The sequence below is a fragment of the Trichechus manatus genome, unplaced genomic scaffold (genome assembly GCF_000243295.1).
Source record: "Trichechus manatus latirostris isolate Lorelei unplaced genomic scaffold, TriManLat1.0 scaffold00008, whole genome shotgun sequence".
Taxonomy (NCBI): Eukaryota; Metazoa; Chordata; class Mammalia; order Sirenia; family Trichechidae; genus Trichechus; species Trichechus manatus.
Genome location: NW_004443944.1, coordinates 31,887,581 through 31,908,045, shown reverse-complemented (window position 1 = coordinate 31,908,045; position 20,465 = coordinate 31,887,581). Strand labels below are relative to the sequence as shown.

Genomic DNA, 20,465 nt, shown 5'->3' with positions numbered 1-20,465 from the left:
TGGTGGGAATGTAAAATGGTACAACCACTTTGGAAATCGATTTGGCACTTCCTTAAAAAGCTAGAAATAGAAGTACCATAAGATCCAGCAATCCCACTCCTTGCAATATAACCTAGAGAAATAAGATCCATCACACGAATCGATATATGCACACCCATGTTCATTGCAGCACTGTTCACAATAGCAAAAAGATGGAAACAACCTAGGTGCCCATCCATGGACAAATGGATAAACAAATTATGGTATATTCACACTATGGAATACTACGCAATGATAAAGAACAATGATGGATCCATAAACATAACGTGGAGGAATCTGGAAGACATTATACTGAGTGAATTTAGTCTGTCACAAAAGGACAAATATTGTATAGGACCACAATTATAAAAACTCAAGAAAAAGTTTCAATACAGAAGAAAACATTCTTTGATGATTACAAGGGTAGGGAGGGAGGGAGAGGGTTATTCACTAACTAGATAGTAGATAAGAATTAATCTTAGGCAAAGGGAAGGACAGCATACACTACAGGGGAAGTCAGCACAACTGGACTAAACCAAAAGCTAAGAAGTTTCCTGAACACAGCCACACACTTAGAGGGACAGAGTAGCAGAGGTGGGGGTCTGGGGGACATGGTTTCAGGCAACATCTAGGTCAATTGGCATAACAAGGTTTATCAAGAAAATGTTCTGCATCCCACTTTGGTGAGTAGTGTCTGCGGTCTTAAAAGCTAGCGAGCAGCCATCTAAGATGCAACCTACCTGGAGCAACGGAGAATGAAGAACACCAAAGACACAAGGAAAATATTAGCCCAAGGGAGAGAAAGGGCCACATAAACCAGAGACTCCATCAGCCTGAGACCAGAAGAACTAGATGGTGCTACCACCAATGACCGCCCTGATGGGGAACACAACAGAGAGTCCCTGACGGAGCAGGAGAAAAGTGGGGTGCAGAACTCAAATTCTAGTAAGAAGACCAGACTTAGTGGTTTGACTGAGACTGGAGGGACCCCGGAAGACATGGCCTCCAGACTCTGTTAGCCCCAAACTAAAACCATTCCCGAGGCCAACTCTTCAGACAAAGATTGGACCGGACTGTGGGACATAAAATGATACTCGTGAAGAGTGTGCTTCTTAGCTCAAGCAGATACATGAGACTAAATGGGCAGCTCCTGTTCGGAGGTGAGATGAGAAGGCACAGAGGGTCAGGAGCTGGTTGAATGGACACGGGAAATCTGGGATGGAAAGGAAGAGTGTGCTGTCAGTATAGGGAGAGCAACTAGGTCACATAACAATGTGTGTATAAATTTTGGTATGAGAAACCGACTTGAAGTGTAAACTTTCACTTAAAGCAAAATAAAAAAAAAATGAGGCTTGGTCAAAATCCTGGCTCTGCCACTTATGAGCTGTGTGACCTTGAGCAAGTAATTTAACCTCTTGGTCCTCAGTTTCCTCATCTGTGAAATGGGATATCAGTCCCTATGAGAGTGGCCATTGTGAGAGTTTATTGAATTAATATATGGAGTGTCCTTTGCACAGTACTCAGCACACAGTAAGTGCTCAATTCACCCTTTTTACCAGATGTGGAAATCAAGGCAATGGAGGTAGAGAGATTGCAGTTAGTTAATAGCAAAGCCTGGGTTTGAAACCATGCAGTCAGGTTTTGAAACCCCCATATTACCAAGTTATAGGGTCTTCTGCTAGTTAAATGAATTCTTTTTTTTTTTTTAATTGTACTTTAGATGAAGGTTTACAGAGCAAACTAGTTTCTCATTAAACAATTAATACATATATTGTTTTGTAATGTTGGTTGCCAACCTCATGACATGTCAACATTCTCCTCTTCTCGACCTTGGGTTCCCCATTACCGGCTTTCCTGTCCCCTCCTGCCTTTTTGTCCTTGCCCCTGGGCTGTTGTGCCCATTTAGTCTCAAGTTAAATGAATTCTTTTTTTTTTTTTAATTGTTGTAGTTTAAATGAATTCTTAAAAAATAAACACGCATACATTGCTTTTGTAAGCAGAAATTTTTTTTTCAATATTTTAAAAGTTTTATTTTAATATAAAGTACCCAATTCTTCCTCTGAAACTCTCCCCTCAGGCAAAATTACTCATCCTTCCTTGGCCCCCACAGCCCTGATCACATTCTGTTCTGATCATCTGTCCACCTGGCTGTCTCTCCCACAGGATCACAAGCCCCTGGGGGCCAAATTCTTGTCCCTTCTTTTCTTCATTCCCCACAGTGACTGACCCTCTGTTACTGATGGTGGCCTTGCACCCAGCCAGCTCTGGCAAGATCCTCGCTAGTTCTTGGAACACGAAGTCTGTTGAAGCAGTCTTTAGGCTCGTGGCTGATATGGGGAGCGCTGAGGCAGTGTGGAGGAGTACTTGGGTGGCAGAAATGGTTAAGCGCTGGACTACTTACTAACTGAAAGGTTGGCAGCTCAAACATACCCAGAGACCCCTTGGAAGTAAGGCCTGGCAATCTGCTTCCAAAATGTCACAGCCGTGAAAACCCTATGGAGTGTAGTTCTACTCTGCATACTTCAGGTCACTATGAGTCGGAATCCACTCACCAGCAACAACAACAACAAGACAACATGAGAGCTCTTTGCAGTTGTGACCACAGCAATGAAGTCTCCTAGGCCTACATCCTCAGTCTTCCAAACTGTCAGTGGACAAAATGCAGGCTAATGGCAGTTCAGACTATGTAGCAGGAACAACCCTGGGGCTGGATTCCCAGGAGGATGCAGATGTGGCTGACTCAGAGGAAACAGAGTTCCTTGTATGCAGTAAGTGCTCAGTGAATGTTGATGTCCTCAGCAGGACCTTAGAGATCAGAATCTTGGGGAAGTCATTTCATTGCCTGCGGTTTAGTTACATCATCTTTCTAGTCCTCTTGGAAGCTTGAGAATTCTGGATGAGTTTTCCAAAACTTGGACAAGAGAGCAGAGTAGCTGAGAGCTTGGGGCATTGGTGCAGATCATGGCTTCAGAACTTCCTAGCTGCGTGATCTTGGACAAGTCACTTCCCCAGGCAGAGCTCCAGGGTCATCTGAGAAATAGGGTTAATGACAGTATTCACCACTTAAGATTCTTGTAAAGATACCTTGAGATAACATAAAGGCACAGGGCTTGCCACACGGTGTATGTTCAGAAAATATTTACTATGATTACTATTATCAATAGCCCAACAGGAGCCATCCTACTTGCTTAGTAACAAAATGGGGTGCAAGAGGGGCATCATGGGTCTTAACGCCGCCAGTCCTCAACCACTGACCCCCTCTTGAGGAAAGAAACTTGTTCTGTGGTTCCAGAGATAACGTGAGGACAGGTGACAACCCAAGGTTAAAGGGAAGCAGATTCTGTTTGAGTAGAACCAAGGACATCCTGACAATCAAAGCCGCCCAGAAACGGAGTGGGCTGCTCCCCAGGGTGTGAAGTCCCTGGTGTGCAGACACAAGTGACTGACTTTTGCAGAGATGCTGTGGCAGGGACACCTGCTTTGGTTTGAAGGACAAACTGGATGATTTCTGAAGCCCTTCCAGTTGTAAGAGCCTGCAGCTCTAACTCTGGGGTTTAATGATGCTCAGTGCCATGATGCTTAACTGCAAGATCAAAGATTGCAAACTGGTGGCCCATGGGCCAAATTCAGCCCGAGCATGGCTTTGATTGGGCTACACGGTATTTTTTTTTTTTTCCGACTTTTAAATGAAACTTTTTATTATCGAAAATTTTAAACATATACAAAAGGAGAGAGAATAAGAGAATGATTCTCTATGTACCATTACCCAGCTCAACAATTCTTATTCTTGGCCAACCTGGTTTGATCTAGGCCAGCGCCATCATATAGAACTTCCTACAATGATGGAAATACTGTATACCTTTGCTGTCCAAATAGTAGCCACCTGCCACAAATGGCTATTGAGCACTTGAAATGTGGCTAGTGCAACTGAGGAACTGAATTTTACATTTTACTTCATTTTAATTAATTTAAATTTAAAAAGCCATATGTGGCTAGTGACCACCAAATTCAACAGCACAGGTCTAGACCCCACCCCATTTCCTTCACTTTCCATGTTTTTGTAAAGCAAATCCCAGACAGCGTTATCATTGCACCCATAAATACTTCAGAACATCTCTAAAAAGATACTTTTTTAAAAAAACATAGCTAAAATACATAATACTGTTATCACACCTTAAAAAGGAATAATAATTTTTGAAAAATTCATATGATATTTTTAATTAGTTGCTAACACTTACAAATTGAGATTTTTTTAAATATAAATATTCTAACTTCAAGCTATTCTTGAAAAATTGGAAACTCCAGCCACACTGGGCTCACATTCTCCCAGGCAGTAATTGGCTAGAGCTGAGGGAGCACCTGCCCCTTTAAACAAGGTGCCCGTTTATAGTTCCCCAGAGTCCCCACTTGGCCCACTTCGCTCATAATGCTATCCGCCTGGCCCCTCTGAGCACTGAAGTTTGAGACCCTGAGTCTGTCCTCTAGAATTCATGCCCAGACCAGGCACAGACAGAAGTGATGTTTTCCCTCTGCCTTGATCTCCAGGGACCTTCAGATGCCATTTAAAAAACTAACAAACAGACCTGTTGCCTCTTGTGACCCAGGGACCTGATTCCAACTCATAGAGACCCTATAGGACAGAGGAGAACTGCCCCGTAGGGTTTCCAAAGAGCAGCTGGTGGATTTGAACTGCCAACCTTCTGGTTAGCAGCCAGGCTCTTAACCACTGCACCACTATCAGATCCATTAGGAGACTGAAATTCACCCCCACCCTCACCCCTACCCTGCACTGGCTCATCACGTCCCACCTCCACGAGGGCTATCAGGAGAAGAAAGAAGGGGAGACAAAGGGCCTTGGGCTAAAATAAGGAGTCCTAGGTCTTAGTGTCTGCTCTGCCATCAACTCGTTTCACAGACAGGGACACTGAGGCCCAGAGAGGATAGGAGAGCTGTCTGCACTCGTGCAATGAGAGACACGAAAGGCCAGAACCTGGTCTCAATGCTTTGCTGAAGAGGAACTGCCTGCTTCTTTGCTGGAGGAAAGAGAGGTGCTTGGCTGGGAGCTGGTAGGGGTAGGGGAATGGGAAAAGGACTTGGCTTCAGCCAGAGCCTAAAATTAGTGGCTGGAAAACATTTGGCATCAGCCCAGCAAAAAGGAGGTGCCGTGACTCTAGGGGGCTGCTAAGGAGGAGGGAGACAGCCCAGCTCCCCAGAACCACACGAAATGGGAGCTGAATGTGTTAAAATCACATTCTTTACTGACATTTATGACTCATTTGGCTGCCAGCCCTAGGAAGGTCCTATTTTGCATCCTTGCAGGCTCAGCTAGAAGGAGGGGCAGATGGAGGGGGCCTCAGGGCCATCCCTCCCAAGAGCTTCCTGGCACACATTGCAGTGGAAGTGACTGGGTAGCTGGGGACCCAATGTTTCCTCAAGAACCCTCCCACTGACAGTATCTGAGGTTTGGGTCCCCAGGACTTGAGCTAAACTTAGTCTATGCCCTGCAATGAAATAGAGGCATCGGCTGGCCCTGGTTTGAGATGCAACTTGATGCTTTCTGGCTGTTTGACCTCGGGCAAGTCACTTCTCCAAATGCCTCCTAAATGTCTCTGGAATCCACCACCTTCCAGAGGGCCATCCTAACCTCTCACCTGGCAAACTGGTCTCTTGTCTTCTATCTTTGCCCTCCTCCAATCTGTTCTCCATAGCCAGGGTGCTCCCTTTAAGATGCAGATGTGGCATCTGATCTGTCACTTCCCTGTTTAAAACCTTTCTGTGGCTCCCATCATGCTTAAGATAAAGGCCAAATCCTTCACCATGGCCCACCTAATCTCTCGCTTTCTCCCTGCCCTTCTCCAAGCTACAGCCCTTCTGAGCCCTTACTGTTCTTGAAAGTGCTAGCTCCCTCCCACCTCAGGACATTTACCCATGCTGTTTCCTCCGCCAGAAACTCCCTTCCCTTCCTCCTCCACCTGGTTAACTCCTGTGCCTCCTTCAGACCATGGCTCAGTCATCACCTCCTCCAGAAAGCCTTCTCTGACTGTCAGGCCCTTCCCAGGCTAGGCCGAGCCCTTCTCCAACAGGCCCACCTTCCTCCATGCTGGAGTATGGAGCCCTCTTTGCAACATGTCTGCAACTTGTGGAACATGTTTGTTGTTACATGTTCGCATGATTAACTGATCAATATCCAGGTCCCCCACTAGGCTATGAGTTCCAGATGGACTGGATTTGTCTTGCTCACCGCTGTATACTTCAGCATTTTAGCACAGTTCCTGGTACATAGTAGGTACTCAAAAATGCTTGTTGAGTAAATGTAGCATAAACTCCTTTTCTTTCTAAACCCACGTAATCCCAGGTGAAGCTTTTAGGTCCATCCGTGTTCAACATGGGTCTCCCAGGCAGCTGTACTGCACACCCTCCACGCAGCTGAAGTTGCCATGGTTGTGGGCAGCTGGGATGATGGGGAGGGGAGTGGGGATGAGGCTTGCTGACTTCCCCCATCCCTTCTCTGGCTCAGGGGGCCATGGAGAGCACGGTCTGAGTCCTAAGTCTGGCACCAACTTGCTGTGTGACCTTAGACATGTCCCAGTCCCTTTCCGGGTCTCAATTTCCTTGTTTGTAAAATGGGGATAATAATAGTACCCACCTAAGATATTTGTTGTGAGGAATAGATGAGTTAATAGGTGTAAAAAGGCTTAGCATAGCCTGGCATATAGTTGACACTCAGTAAATGTGAGCTGTTGTCATTATTAACCACTGCACACCATCCCCCTGCAGAGCTCAAGAGCAGAGATGGGCTTAGCTGGTGTGAAAGGTCCTGCTCCTTCCCGTCAGCCCTGCCTCTCCTCCTTCTCCCTGCCGCTTCTCTAGTTCCACCCTGTCCACCTAGCTGAGGTCCACAGGGCCTGGACCATATTGGATACCAAAGAGCTAGCCAGGGTGGGGGGTGGTTCCTGGATGGACACACGCAAGCACAAGCAAGCGGGGGAGCTGCTGGAAGCTGCTGTGTTTTTGGCCTGGAGCTGTGAGGGGGAGTGAGGAGGGGCGAGAACACACACGCAGAAACGCCGAGACCGACAGATGGAGGAGCTGAGGATGTGAGAGACGCAGACAGACAGAGAGAGCCCCAGAGTCAGGGAGAGGAGGAGCAGGCAGAGGACAGCAGGAAAACTGGCAGTCACACAGAGCCAAGAGCTGAGCAACAGATCAGCAGATGGACCGAGCAGCCCAGGACTGACAGACAGACGGACCAACAGGCAAACCTGGCATCCCAGAGACAGACCGAAATACAGAAAAGCAGATTCAGTATCCAAGGGGCAGACAGATTGTCCTGGCATCCAAGAGACTGATAGACTGATGTTCCAGGCCTCTAAGGACAGACAGACAGGCTGACCCAGGATCCCAAGGTCGGAATGACTGACAGACAAATAGATGGACATAGCATCCGAGAGACTAACAATGTGCCCCATAGTCCAAGGGACTGACAGCTGGACTGACCCTGGATCTCAAGGTGAGAATGACTAACGGACAGATAGATTGACTGACTGACACAGTAACAGGAATGGATAAATAGGCTGACGCTGCCCTCAAGGGCAGACATAACAAACACGCTGATTCAAGCCACAGGCTGATTGAGGCCATGGACAGACAGACAATGACTCAGGATCTGAGGTCAGACAGAGTGACGGGCCCAGGCTCAGGCCCAGGTCTGACCAGTCTGAATAGATACTGAAGCCCAGGCCAGAAATCCTGACCTAGTACCAGAGACTTGGGGAACCCAGCATGAGGACAAAGAACAGGAGAGAGACAGGTAGCCAGATGCTGGCTCCGAAGTTTCCTGGCTTCTCAGGGAGGGGGATCCCCTCATCCTTCTCCCTCCTTCTGCCCAGTAGAGAGGAGCCCCCCAGCTCTTAGAGGTGCTGGGAGGTCCCTGGGTCACAAGAGGCAAGCAGGCAGAAGGAAAGAAGTCCCATCCACATCTTGACCTGCTGCCTGCTCAGGGGCCCAAAAGAGGGGTATTCCACACCCCAACTGCTGGCTTCTCTCCTTCACTCTATGTTCGGCTCTATTGCCCCCCGCCTCCACCCCCAACAATACACACTCATCCTGACTTCCCATTTCCTCCCAGACACACTTCTTTAAGTACAAGTGTGGGAGTCAAGAGACTAGTTCCAAATCCAGCCCCTGAGCCCTCTGTTTCCTCATCTGTAAAATGGGGGTAGTTGAAACCATTAGGTTGACTTGACTGCACTGACTGCAGGCCCTGGCTTACACTGGGCCTCAGTTTAAGTCTGGGAGCTCGTTAGAGGTGAGGATGCCTATCCAGGCTGCAGTAGCATCAAGGAAGGCTTCCTGGAGGAGGAAGGACAAGAACACATCAGAGAGGATGAGACGAGCCTGCAGGTATCCTGGTTCTATGCAAACGAAGGCAGGGACGCCCCAGGGCCTCCTAGATCAGTAGGGAGACACACACACACATTCGCACACATGCAGGCGCACACACACACACACACATTTATTCATTCAACAAATATTTATTGAGTGCCTGCTACATGCAGTGATGCTGGGGGCACAGTGGTGACAGCAAGGTCCCTGCCCCCAGAGAGCCACATTCAAGTGGTGGAATAGAAAATAAATGTGTCAGTTAATAAGATTGTTTCAGAGTGCATGTAGGAAGAAGAAGAAAATAAGGGCAGGTGACGTGATAGACTAGAGAGTGATTTGTTGAGGGTGGAGACACCAGCATGGGATGGTGGCCTGGGAGGCCTCTCTAAGAAGGTGACACATGAGCTGGCAAGTTAGCCACAGGAAGAACTGGGGGGCGAGTGTTCCAGGCAGAGCAAGTAACAAGTGCAAAGGTCTCAAGTCAGAACAAGCTTGGCCAGGCTCGAGGACCTGCTGGTGCATATGGAGTGTTGGGAACCACTGGGGCAGGGGTTTGAGATGAAATGAAAGAAACAGGCAGAGCCAGATGGCTTAGGGCCTTAAAGCCAAGGGAGAAGTTGGGTTTTAGTCCAAGTGTGATGGGAGGAACTTGGAAGGCTCTGAGAAGGAGAATGACATGATCTGACAGGTTTTTAAAATATCCTGCTGGTTGCCATGTGGAAAATGGACTGTAGGGGGCAGGAGTAGATGCAGGTAGCCCAGGGAGGAGGCTGGTACAGCTGTCTAGGCAAAACACGGCTATGGCCTGGGCCAGGGTGTAGCAATGGAGAGAATGGATGGACTGGAGATGAGTTTTGGAGAAAGCAGATACACCTCCCTAGGAGTATGGGCTTCTTTCCGAGACTGGGGAGCCTTCTCTGTGGGTGGTTGTGATCCCATGCATGGAGAAGATCAGCTTCTTCCAACTTCCTTTCAAATAACGTGGAACAGGGTAGGCTTCCTGGAGGAGGTTCCAAGAGAGGATGCTTGGTAGCCAGGAGGAGCCAGAGGCCTCCACCCAGGGCATGCCCTCCCCCTTCCATGTGCACGGCCCTCTACAGTTTACAAACTGTTCAAATTCATCACTCGTTCAATGCTCACAATAAAGAAGAAAACGAGGCTCAGAGAGACTACCGAAAGCCACACAGCGGCCAGGGCAGGGCTGGGAAGCAAACCCACACGCCCAGCATATGGCCATCTTGCCTTTCTGATCCCCACCCCCAGTGGCAATGACATAGGCAGGATGGCGAGTGCCGGCCGCGTTTTACAGAAGGGGAAACTGAGGCCCAGGGAAGTTAGGTTGCTTGTCCTGGGCAGAGCTGTTTTAATACCTTTGCGGGCCCCACATCTATCAAGCATATTAAAATGCAGAGACATCAAACATCAAATGTAAATTATATATAATCAGATAAAAGTCAAATGGCAGTTGACTGGCTGACATCATGTTCTGTTTTGCAGACATTTAATTAAACATTTATTAATTTTGAATCTGCAGTTTTTCCCTGGGTTTTGGAGCCAATTTTTTTTTCCAGGCTCAAACATTTTCCAAGGCCCATGAAAATCTTGTAGGCCCTTGGCAGCAAGCCTCTAGCGCAACTGGGCGGAACAGCCACGGTGTTGGTCCTGTTGCCAAAAGAGGCAGAGAGAGGGCTGAACCCAGGCCTTTCATTCTCAGACTGCGGCATGGTCTCCCCACACTCCCTGCTGACTCTGTGTTCTTGGGGCTCAGGGGCCTCCTTTCCTCCCCTCCCCCACTGCTGTTCTGGCCCCGGTGGTTCTGGGCTGTGTGAGCCCTTTGTCTGGAGCTGGGGCATTGGGAGCTGGCAGAGGAGGAGGCAGAGTGGGCGGGGAGGTGGGGAGGCCCTGTCAGGTGGTGATGGATGCTGGCCGGCCGGGGCCTCCCTCATGCTGACCTAGGCCTGAAAACAGATGGTCTTCCAGCCTGAGAGAAACTTCAGGGTGTCGCCCTCCCCCCAACTCCCCAGGCCCCTTCAAGTTGGACCAGCTGGTCTCTCCTTCCTGTTTGAAGCTAGAGCCACGGGAATGGAGGGGGAAGATGGAGGCTGGGAAAGTGGTCTGTGTTCCGGGCCCCTTAGAAGCTCTGGGAGGAGCATGTTGGCCTCTCCCTTAGCCCCTCACACCTGCCCCCCCACCACACCCCCTGCCACAGCCCTATCTCTGTCTCTCCGCTGTCCGCAGCCTTAGATCAGCCTGCTTGTCATTTCAAGCCTGGACCAGACCCCAGCCTCCCGTGGCTTTTCTCCAAGCCAGCCTCCAGAGTGAGGTTTCCAAGCCACCAAGCTGATCACATCATCCCTGATTCTAGGATAAAATTCCAATTTGGAATAAAACGTGAACCCCTGAGCCCAGAATTTGATGCCCTTCACAATTCCAGCTTTTTATGCTACTGCCCACTAAAGCTCTCCTCTCCAGGCCTGTCAAACCACCGACCATTCCCCAAAAAGGCAATGTTTTCTTATGCCTCTCTGCCTTTGCATCAGCTGATTCTTCCACCTGGAATGCCCTTCTGCCTCTTGCATGCCTTCAAATGCCTAGCCGTGTTTTAAAACTGAGATCAAATGCTTCTTCCTCTAGGAAGCCTTCCCTGATCCCCTCCCCCAGGTAAAGTTCCCCATCTCTTCTCTGGGCCCCCCAGCATCTGGTAGCATCTGTTTCAGCTCTTATCTTGTCTCTTTCCCACGAGACTATGAGATACTGAAGGGCTCAGGGCCTGGCACAGAGTAGGTGCTCAAAGTATGCTTGCTATGTAAATGGGCAATTCTAGCCTTCAACCTCTGGCTGCAGGGATCCTTATGTGGGGTCAGCAGGGAAGGCAAAGACAAATTTCTGCACATCTGAAGAAAAACAATGCAGCCTTGGGGCTGCTCAGAAGCAGAAGGTCTGGCCCCAGGAGGCAGTGATGCCCTGTCCTGGTAAGTATGCGAACTGAGGGTGTGCACACAGGGGGCTAGAGACAGCTGAAGGAACCCAAGCGCTGGGTGGGACAGTTGGACTGAGGGGCCTTTGTGTTTCCTGAGTCAGATTCTGTGGGAGCAGCCCCCTTCTCCATGCTGCCACCAACCCCATATTGTGTCATGTTGAGTGTGTGCCTGCACTGTCCGTTGGTACCCAGGAGGCCCAGGGATGGGGAAAGCAAAAAACAAACAAAAAAACCCCACATTGCCATAGAGTCGATTCCGACTCATGGCGACCCCATGTGTTACAGAGTAGAACTGTTCTCTAGGGCTTTCTTGGCTGTAATCTTTACAGAGGCAGATTGCTAGGCCTTTCTTCCACAGTGCTGCTGGGTGGGTTCAAACTGCCAACCTTCAGGTTAGTAGTTGAGTGCAAATTATTTGCACCACCCAGGGACCTAATGAGATATTTCTGGCCGCATTTGGCGGAGAGTTTGGGTCCTAGAACCTTAGCTCTGAAAGGATCTCCAGAGTTATCAAGCCCATCCCTCTTATTGCCAGATGGCAAAACTGCGGCCCAGAGAGGGCCACACGGCTGCTAAGTCCTGGTACTCTTTTGCGGAAACTCTGGGTATCAGCCAGTCCTGAGTGGCAGGAGCACTGTGGTTCCTCCCCTTGGTTGGCAACACACAGTTTAATATCTATCCAGTTAGTCCCCTGTTCCCAAACAATATCCCAGAAATGCCAGCACTTCACATCTGGGAATAGACCCCACATCCCTGGTTCCCCAATTTCAGATTCAGGCAACAATGTCTCTGAGTCTGTGTTAGGGTTTTCTCTCCTGGTTTCCTGGGGAGGTCACTTTTAGATAAGCACTTTCAGCAAACAGCATGCCTGCCCCGTGAATCAGAGAGTTTGAGGGGATGGGGACGGGGAGGTCTGTGGCTGCAACAGCAAGGGGTGGAGCTGCTGGGCAAGGAACCGGGACAGAGAGGGGGACTCAGACCCAGAGGCTGTATGGGCATGTCCCATCTCATGCAATATGGGCACTGCATGTTACAGTTTGCTAAATATCTTCTCATTCATTTAATCCTCATAGCCACCTTGAGAGGGATGAACTAAGGCTCAGAGAGGGTAATGGTCTTGCTCAAGATCACACAGTAAATTAGAAGTGAAGTCAGGACTCGAGAATCCTCAAACTCAGGACTTCAGAACCCTTCCATACAGCCTACAGTGTTGCCAGGGTTCCATGTGCACATTCATTCAGCCACCACGGAGTGAGCACTTACTGTATGCTAAGTACTGGGGTACAGTGGTGGTTGAGCAATCAGACCTAGTCATTCTCACGGAGCTTACAGTCTCCTCACAGTCTGGTGGGGGAGATGATTAGATTCCTAACCGTAAACTGGCAGTTACAACCCACTGTGACAAGTGCTGGGTTATAGGGAAGCCCTGGAGGGGCCCCTACCCCAGCTGGGAAACCAAACCAAACCAGTTGCCATTGAGTCTATTTTGACTCATGGCAACCCCGTGTGTTGCAGAGTAGAATTATGCTCCATAGGCTGTTCATGGCAGTGACCTTTCAGAAGCAGACCACCAGGCTTTTTTTTCAAGGTACTTCTGGGTGAGTTCAAACTGCCAACCTTTTGATTAGTAGCCCAGAGCTTAACCGTTTACACACCCAGGGACTCCTACCCTAGCTGGAAGGGCAGTAAGCAAAGGTTTCCTGGAAGAAGGCGTGTCTTAAAGCTGAGCCTTGGAAGAAAAGCCAGATTTCTCCAGGTTTGGGGTGGAGGTGGGGCTGGGGGACGGGGCAGTGTGTTCCAGGCAGAGAAACAGCAGATGCACATGCTCAGTGGGGAGTGAGAGATGGTGAGCCCTGGGATCTGTGGCCTAGGCAGAGCGGCTGGGGCCATGAAGTTCATTGGGAGAAGAGGCAAGAGGGGAAGCAGCAAAGTCTCAAGAGCCAGGGGAGGTGTCTAGGAGCAGCTTGTCTGTGCCCGGCAGTGAGAACTGGGCACTCCCAGGTGGGGTCAGGGAGCAGGCCAGGAATCTGCTGTAGGTAGCAGAAATGGGGGCTGGCACCAGGGACTGCCCCTGAAGGATAGTCCCTCCAGGAGCTGAGAGCAGGAACCCCTGTGTGGGCAAAGCTCTTTACGGCTTACAGTAAGAGGCAGTGTCACTTCATGGTTAGAGTGTGGCCCCTGAGGCCTGGCTGCCTGGGTTTGAATCCTGATTCTGCTGCTTCCTAGCTGTGTGGCCTTGGACAAGCAACATGTCTCTGTGTCTGTTTCCTAATCTATGTTGTTGTTGTTAGGTGCCATCGAGTCGATTTTTGACTCATAGTGACCCCATGTGACAGAGTAGAACCGCCCCACTGGGTTTTCTTGGCTGTAGTCTTTACAAAAGCAGATCGCCAGGTCTTTCTCCAGTGGAGCAGCAAGGTGGGTTCAAACCACCAACCCTTTGGTTAGCAGCCCAGCGCTTAACCACTACACCACTAAGGCTCCTTTTCTTCATCTATGAAATGGGTCTAATGATAAGGCTGTTGAGGCAGCTCAGAAGAAATGCCTGGCTGTGATCTCCTTCTGAAAAATCAACCACTGAAAACTATATGGAGCACATTTCTACTCTGACACACGTGGGGTCGTCATGAGTCAGAATCAACTCGACACAAACTGCTTTTTAACTGGTTTATTGTAAGCTCAGGGCACTGTGAGGTGTCAGGAACTCTGCAAAGAAAGCAGCTCCTCCCGGCTCTCCCCCCCACCCCCCGCCCCGTTGGGTTAATGATCATGTTGTTGCTGTATTAAGGGCTTATTGTGTGCCAGTTTTTTAAGTTAGTGAGCCCAGTCTGTGCTCCCAACAACAGCCCCATGAGATGGTCCTTTCAGTACGCCCGTTTTACAGCGGAGGAAACACGGTCAGGGCAGCAAGTGACTTGCCCAGCGCCACACACTGAGCGCTGGCGGGTGGCTCGTGGCGGGTGGCAGAGGCGAGGGGCCGTGTGCTCGGGAGCCTGAGCGCCGTGTGCCTCCCACAGGTACCTGCACACTCTGTACCTCGGGCTGCAGAGCCGCTGGCGCGGGGAGCCGCTGCAGCGCCACTTCTACTGGCGGATGCTGTTCGAGAGCGCCGACGTGAGCATGCTGCGCCTGTTGGAGACCTTCCTGCGCAGCGCGCCGCAGCTTGTGCTGCAGCTCAGCCTCATCGTGCACCGCAGTGACGGCGACAGCGAGAGCTACAGCAACAGGTTCCAACAGCTGCCTGGTGAGCCCCACCCTCCGCCTCCCTGCCCCCAGGCTGGGGAGAGCCCGTGTCCCCTACTATGGCCTACTCATCCTCAGTGTTAGGAGCCACAGGCCCCCAACCCCACCCCACCCCTCACCACCTCTCAGGCTGCCTGGGTGCTCCCGCCTCCCTCCCTTCACCCTTCCCCACTGCCTGGGCAGGCCAGACCACATTTCTGACATATCCAGAGAGGCCCTCCCCTGTACCCCATCTCTACCACTCAGGCCCTCCTGCGAATCTCCTGCTCCATTCATTCCCCAAGTGGTCCTGATCCCAGACTGTACCTCCTGGGGACCCCTCTGCCTCCATCCATCAGTTTGCAGGAAACCTGTCCACCCTCTCCACTTGAGCCCCCCGGGGGCCCCTCCCAGGCCTGGCCCTAGTCCCCATGCACTGCCCAACCAGGCCTTGCACACCCAACAGCTTGCCCCTTCCATAACTCTGACAGACCAGGCCCACCCTCTCAGTGGTAGGAAAACCACATCCCCATCTCCCAGGGGCTCCCCATGCTCCCCCTACCCAGTGCTGGAGAGGGCTGTGGAGACAGCCTCGGTGTTCAGAAAGGTTCTCTCACCATTTTCAGGTCCCCTGGGGACTCCTGGCCCAGGATATTGGGCAATATGGAACACTTCCCACCCTGGATCTTCTCCCCGCCCCCACTCCCCATGTCAGCTCAGCTCTGGAGTGCCCCTCCCCACACCCTGGCACCGTGTTGGTCACCCATGTCTTCTAATAGTCCTCTCCTGGTACCTCCATGCCTAATCATCACCCCCTCTTCAACCTCCTCTTCCACTCCCAGAGTCCTGAACCCTAATTTCCCCTTCCCTCCCACCAAGACCCCTGAACTCTAATAGCCCCATAGTAGAGACCTAGACCTGACCCATATAGAGACCAAAACCACCCACCTCCCACTCTCAGTCCCCAACTCAGTCCACCCTTACCTCCGCCTTGTTCTTGAAGACTACCTGACCCAGACCCTCCCCACACCCCTACTGACCCACAGACGCTTCCCTCTCCCCTCCTCAGAACTCAGCTCCTGACCTAGACCCCTCCCTTCTCCCCAGACCCCAGCCCAGGCCCATCCCTAACCCAGCCCACCCTGCCCCTGCCCTATCTCCACAGTCTTCTCCACCTTCGCCTCACTCCTGTCCCTGGCCTGGACGCTGGCCTCCTACCAGAAGGTGCTGCGGGACTCAAGGGATGACAAGCGGCCACTGTCCTACAAGGGCGCTGTGGTCCAGGTGCTGTGGCACCTGTTTACCATCGCTGCACGAAGCCTGGCCTTTGCGCTCTTCGCTAGTGTCTACAAGCTCTACTTTGGCATCTTCGTTGTGGCCCACTGGTGCATCATGACCTTCTGGGTCATCCAGGGTGAGACGGACTTCTGCATGTCCAAGTGGGAGGAGATCATCTACAACATGGTAGTGGGCATCATCTACATCTTCTGCTGGTTCAATGTGAAGGAGGGCCGCAGCCGCCGCCGCATGACCCTCTACTACTGCATTGTCCTGCTTGAGAACGCTGTGCTCACCGGCTTCTGGTACTCCAGCCACAACTTCACCACTGACTTCCGCTCACTCATCTTGGTCTGCGTGGTAGCCTCCAGCTTCGCACTTGGCATATTCTTCATGTGTGTCTACTACTGCCTCCTGCATCCCAACGGGCCCATGCTGGCCCCCCAGGCACCTGGCTGCATCTGCCCTGAGTCCCCAGGGCCCTGTGGCCCACCAGCCGACGCTATCACAAGTCCTCCGAGGTCTCTGCCAAGGACTACAGGTGCAGAGCGGGATGGGGTCTCAGTGGCTGGTGAGCGGGCTGGGACCCCCACACCACCTGTCTTCCAGGTGCGGCCTGGCTTGCCTATCACACCAGTGGCCCGCACCGTGCGGACAGAGAGGCCTGTGATTCGGATTGACTTGCCCCGTAAGAAGTACCCGGCGTGGGATGCTCACTTTATTGACCGCCGGCTCCGGAAGACCATTCTGGCGCTGGAGTACTCCTCACCCATCACACCCCAGTTGCAGTACCGGAGCATAGGGGCCCCCCAGGAGCTGCTGGAGTATGAGACTTCAGTGTAGGCCAGTCTTCCCCCTAAAAGGGACAGGCTTGGTTGATCCCATATTGACCACAGTGTTGAGCCCTGAATTCCAGGGCTGCCAGGCTAAGGGGGAGTGGATCTGTTTGTACAAACGTAGAGTGGCCTCGCCATTGGGTGTTTCAGAGAAGGTGAAGCCTTGTGGAGACCCCAGCCCTAGGCTCCCTTTTCAGCCGTGTGGCCCATCCCCTATACTCCCCTGAACCAGGTCCCAGGGAATCAACTGGTGCTACATTCATCATGAGCTCCCCACTCTCATGGTGGCCTCCATGCCACGTTGTCTGGTGCTGGGGACCCCATACCCTCTCCTCTGCCTGGCATTGCCCATGTATTAGCCTTGGTGGCACTGTCTGGAGTCCATGACCTAGGCCTTGTGCTCCTTGAGGGGCATAGGGAATGGGCTGCCTCTGTGGTTGGAGGAGATCTCTGAGAAGGATGGAGGAGGCCATGGAAGATGTGGGGTGAGGCTGGAGTATCTTGTGGATGGGGTTGGTACAGTTCCTGTGGCATCTGAGGTCTGGAGCCTGGGAAAGAGGGGGAATTGAAGGAGGGAGTTGGGGTGGGATGGGGAGTTGTGGGGTACTGGCAGTGCTGGAGATGGACAGGAGAAAGAACCCTGAGACATCTGAGGGCTCCAGGCTGGCAGAAGCATGAAGAGGTTGAAGATGTAGGGGAGGGAACCAGTGATCCAGAGCATCAAGGATGTTCTAAAAGTGAGCTCCTGGGAGACACTCTGTTTGGGCTCTGTTATGGATGAGGCTCTAGACACATCAGGTGAAATGTTTCAAAGAGACACTCTTTGTTCTAGATGAGCATCTAGAACATTTCTCCTAGGTGAAGGTCTTGAACACTCAACAGATAAAACATCCTAGGAAGATACTCTGTTTGGGTTCAATTATAGATGAAGTTCTAGCACACTTAGCACAGGAGCTATTCTAGAGAGACATGCTTAGTTCTAGATTAAGTTCTAGAACATGTTGCTGATAAAATGTCCTAGGGAGTCATTCTTTGATCTGGATTCTATCATGAAGGGTGGGAACACTGGAGCCCTTGCTGCTCTACTATGGGGATTCTAGCGCCTGCCACAATGAGCAGGGGCCAGTTCTAGTACCCAGCGAGCTCTAGAGTAGAGTATTCTGGGAAATGGGTACTCCAGTTCTAGATTTCTGGGGCTTATGGGAGTTCTAGGCCCCTGTCCACCTTGGTCTACAGCTATCTTCCCAAGAGAAAATTGTCCTCAAAACCCCTAAGGCATTTCAGCTGCCAACTGTTTTCCCAGCTGGAAAGAATTAACACTGGGGACAGGACACGAATCCTGGCTCTCAGCCACCCTGCAGATGTGGCTCCCCGGGGCGGCATCTGGGAAACTGACTTGTTTTGTCTCAAAGCAGACAATTCCCCAGGACCTGTAGTCCATTCCCATGGCCCAAACATCCTGGCGTGCCCATGGGACCACTCAGCCAGGGGTCCTCCCCCAAACTGGGATGGGCAGTCCTGAATAGGGTGGAGGGCATGGGAGCAGGGAAGTCAGCAGTTTATGTGGGGTGAGGGGACAGAGCTATAGGCAGAGCTTAGAACACACCCCGTCCATCTCCCCCACTCCCCCATGACAACTAATATGCTGGGGTGGGGGGGAACAGCAGGCGATGTTAATGACAGATGTGGACCTGGGCTGGGGGTGGTGAGGTGAGCAGTGAGAACGTTAGACTATGCAAATTAGAGGGGTGCTTAGCCCTCGCTGGTTCAGCCTCCCTCAGGCTGCATATGGGAAACGGAGGCCCCGAGTGGCAGCTGCTCTCACCAGGTCCCAGACTCTTGTCCGTGCCATCAGATGATGAGGGGTGTTGGTGAATTTGCCAAGGAGTAGGAGAGGGCCACACTTGGTGCAGGATGACCTCAAAGGCAGAGAGGGCAGGACTGTTCACACACACACACAACCACACATCACACCTGCAATACAAGTCACCCCATGCCCCTGGCACCACAGGCGACCGCACAGACACCCACCCAGGCCGAGACAGTGTGTTTGTCCCTCCCACCAGCGCATAAAGAATGCTTTTCCTTCTTTTACTCCTCCACTTCCCTGCTCCCCTAAGAAGCCTCAAGAGTGATAGGTGGTGGGTGAAGGCCCAGGCTGATCCAGAATCACTTTGTTGGGTCACCCACCCTCCTTGTCCTCTGCCCAAATTTCTCTTCAGAGCCCAAATTCCATGGCCAGTTACACACACATCAAAGCAAGGCAGGAGCATCGAGGATGTGGCCCAGATCTAGCTGACTATGTCTCCAGGGCTGACTTTGTGCCAGGAATTTTCACCCCATGTTGTTAAACTCCCCCTCACTTGCAATATCCCAACAAGGGAGGTGTCATCAACCCATCTTACAGATGAGGGAAACCTAGGCTCACAGAGGTGACATGAGGGGCACCCTTGACAAGTTATCTTACTCTCTAGTGTCCTAGAATGGCCTATGTGGCTGCCCATTGTCCAGCATCCTAGAAGGAAAAGTTAAAATGTCCTGCCTAGGAGCTGGGAGTCCCTCACAGCTCCAGGAGACTCTCAGGGCATAGGAATGAGCTGGCAGGGCTAGGCATGGCTTGAGGCTTGCAGGGAAGCCATAGCCACATTTTTGGACTTAACTCCACTCCTCCTCACATATCCCCAAACCCAAAAACCTTCCCTCGGGGCCTCTGTCGGCAGGGACATCTGAGCCCTAGAAATGGTTATAGGCAAAAGTCCTAGGAGAGCCTGCAGGCACCTTCACCCTCAGGAAAGAGCTGAGTCCTTTGAGGACATTCCACCCCAGAGCTCAGGGCCCCATCCCTCTTGGGCCTGAGGTCCCCCTCCCCCTGGCCTGACCCAACACTTCATATTGTTCCTGTAGGTCCTTGTTCACTAGGATAGAGGAGTCAGGGTGGGGAGAGGGGCACCGTCCCGCTCAAGCTGTCCTTTTGTTTTCCTTTCTGTGACAGGATCTACCTCAGCTTGTCTCTCTCTTCCCTGCCAGAACTGGACCCCCTAGGTCTCTGCCTCCTGCTTCCCATTCCCCATCCCCACCCCCGCCTGGATGCTCAGTCCTTCCCAGAATCCCTGCAGGGTCCTGGTGTTGAGAGAGGGTCCCAGAGCCACAGCCAAGAGGAGCCTATCAGGTTCCTGGGGCCACCTGCCCTGCACACCTATTATATAGGAGAAATTGAGGACCAGAGTGGGGAAGGAACTTGCCCAAGATCACACAGGAAGTCAATGGCAGACTTAGGAATATCAGGTAGTAGGGTCCATCCCAATTTTACCAGGAGCAGAAGAGAACAGGATACTCTGGGAACCAAATATGCCAGGTCCTGCCCTGCCCTCGGTATCTCCACCCCTAGGAGACCCCCAGTGTCCCCATTCCCCAGACAGACTTCTGTCTCCCAGTTTTCTTAAGCTCCCACCCCTCCAATGCCCCATGAACTGGCCCTGCCCCCCCAGGCTGCTGACTGCCCCCAAGACCTCTCTAGGCACCACTCACCCCTCATCGCACCCCCATGCACTGATGTACCACGTGCCTTGTAACTGTTACCCCAGCTAAACACAGACCTCCACTCTCCACCTCAGCAGGGGCTCCCCAACGAGTGAAGCCTTCCTGGTCCCCTCCAGTCATCTGTCTTATTCTGTGTCTTCTCAAAATCTGCCTCACCCCCACCCAGCTCCTGCTACACTTGCGCCCCGTAGAGGCACTGTCACCCA

General features: G+C 51.6%; 1 protein-coding gene across 1 annotated transcript in view; it reads left to right on the top strand.

Moving 5' to 3' along the window:
• Positions 1-16,726, top strand: part of XKR7 (XK related 7) — a 26,914-nt gene extending 10,188 nt beyond the window's left edge. Inside the window, exons 2-3 of the mRNA XM_004370462.1 lie at positions 14,401-14,627; positions 15,771-16,726. Coding sequence (XP_004370519.1) covers positions 14,401-14,627; positions 15,771-16,726 — 1,183 coding nt within the window. The remainder of the gene's footprint in view (positions 1-14,400; positions 14,628-15,770) is intronic.
• Positions 16,727-20,465: the final 3,739 nt, after the last annotated feature.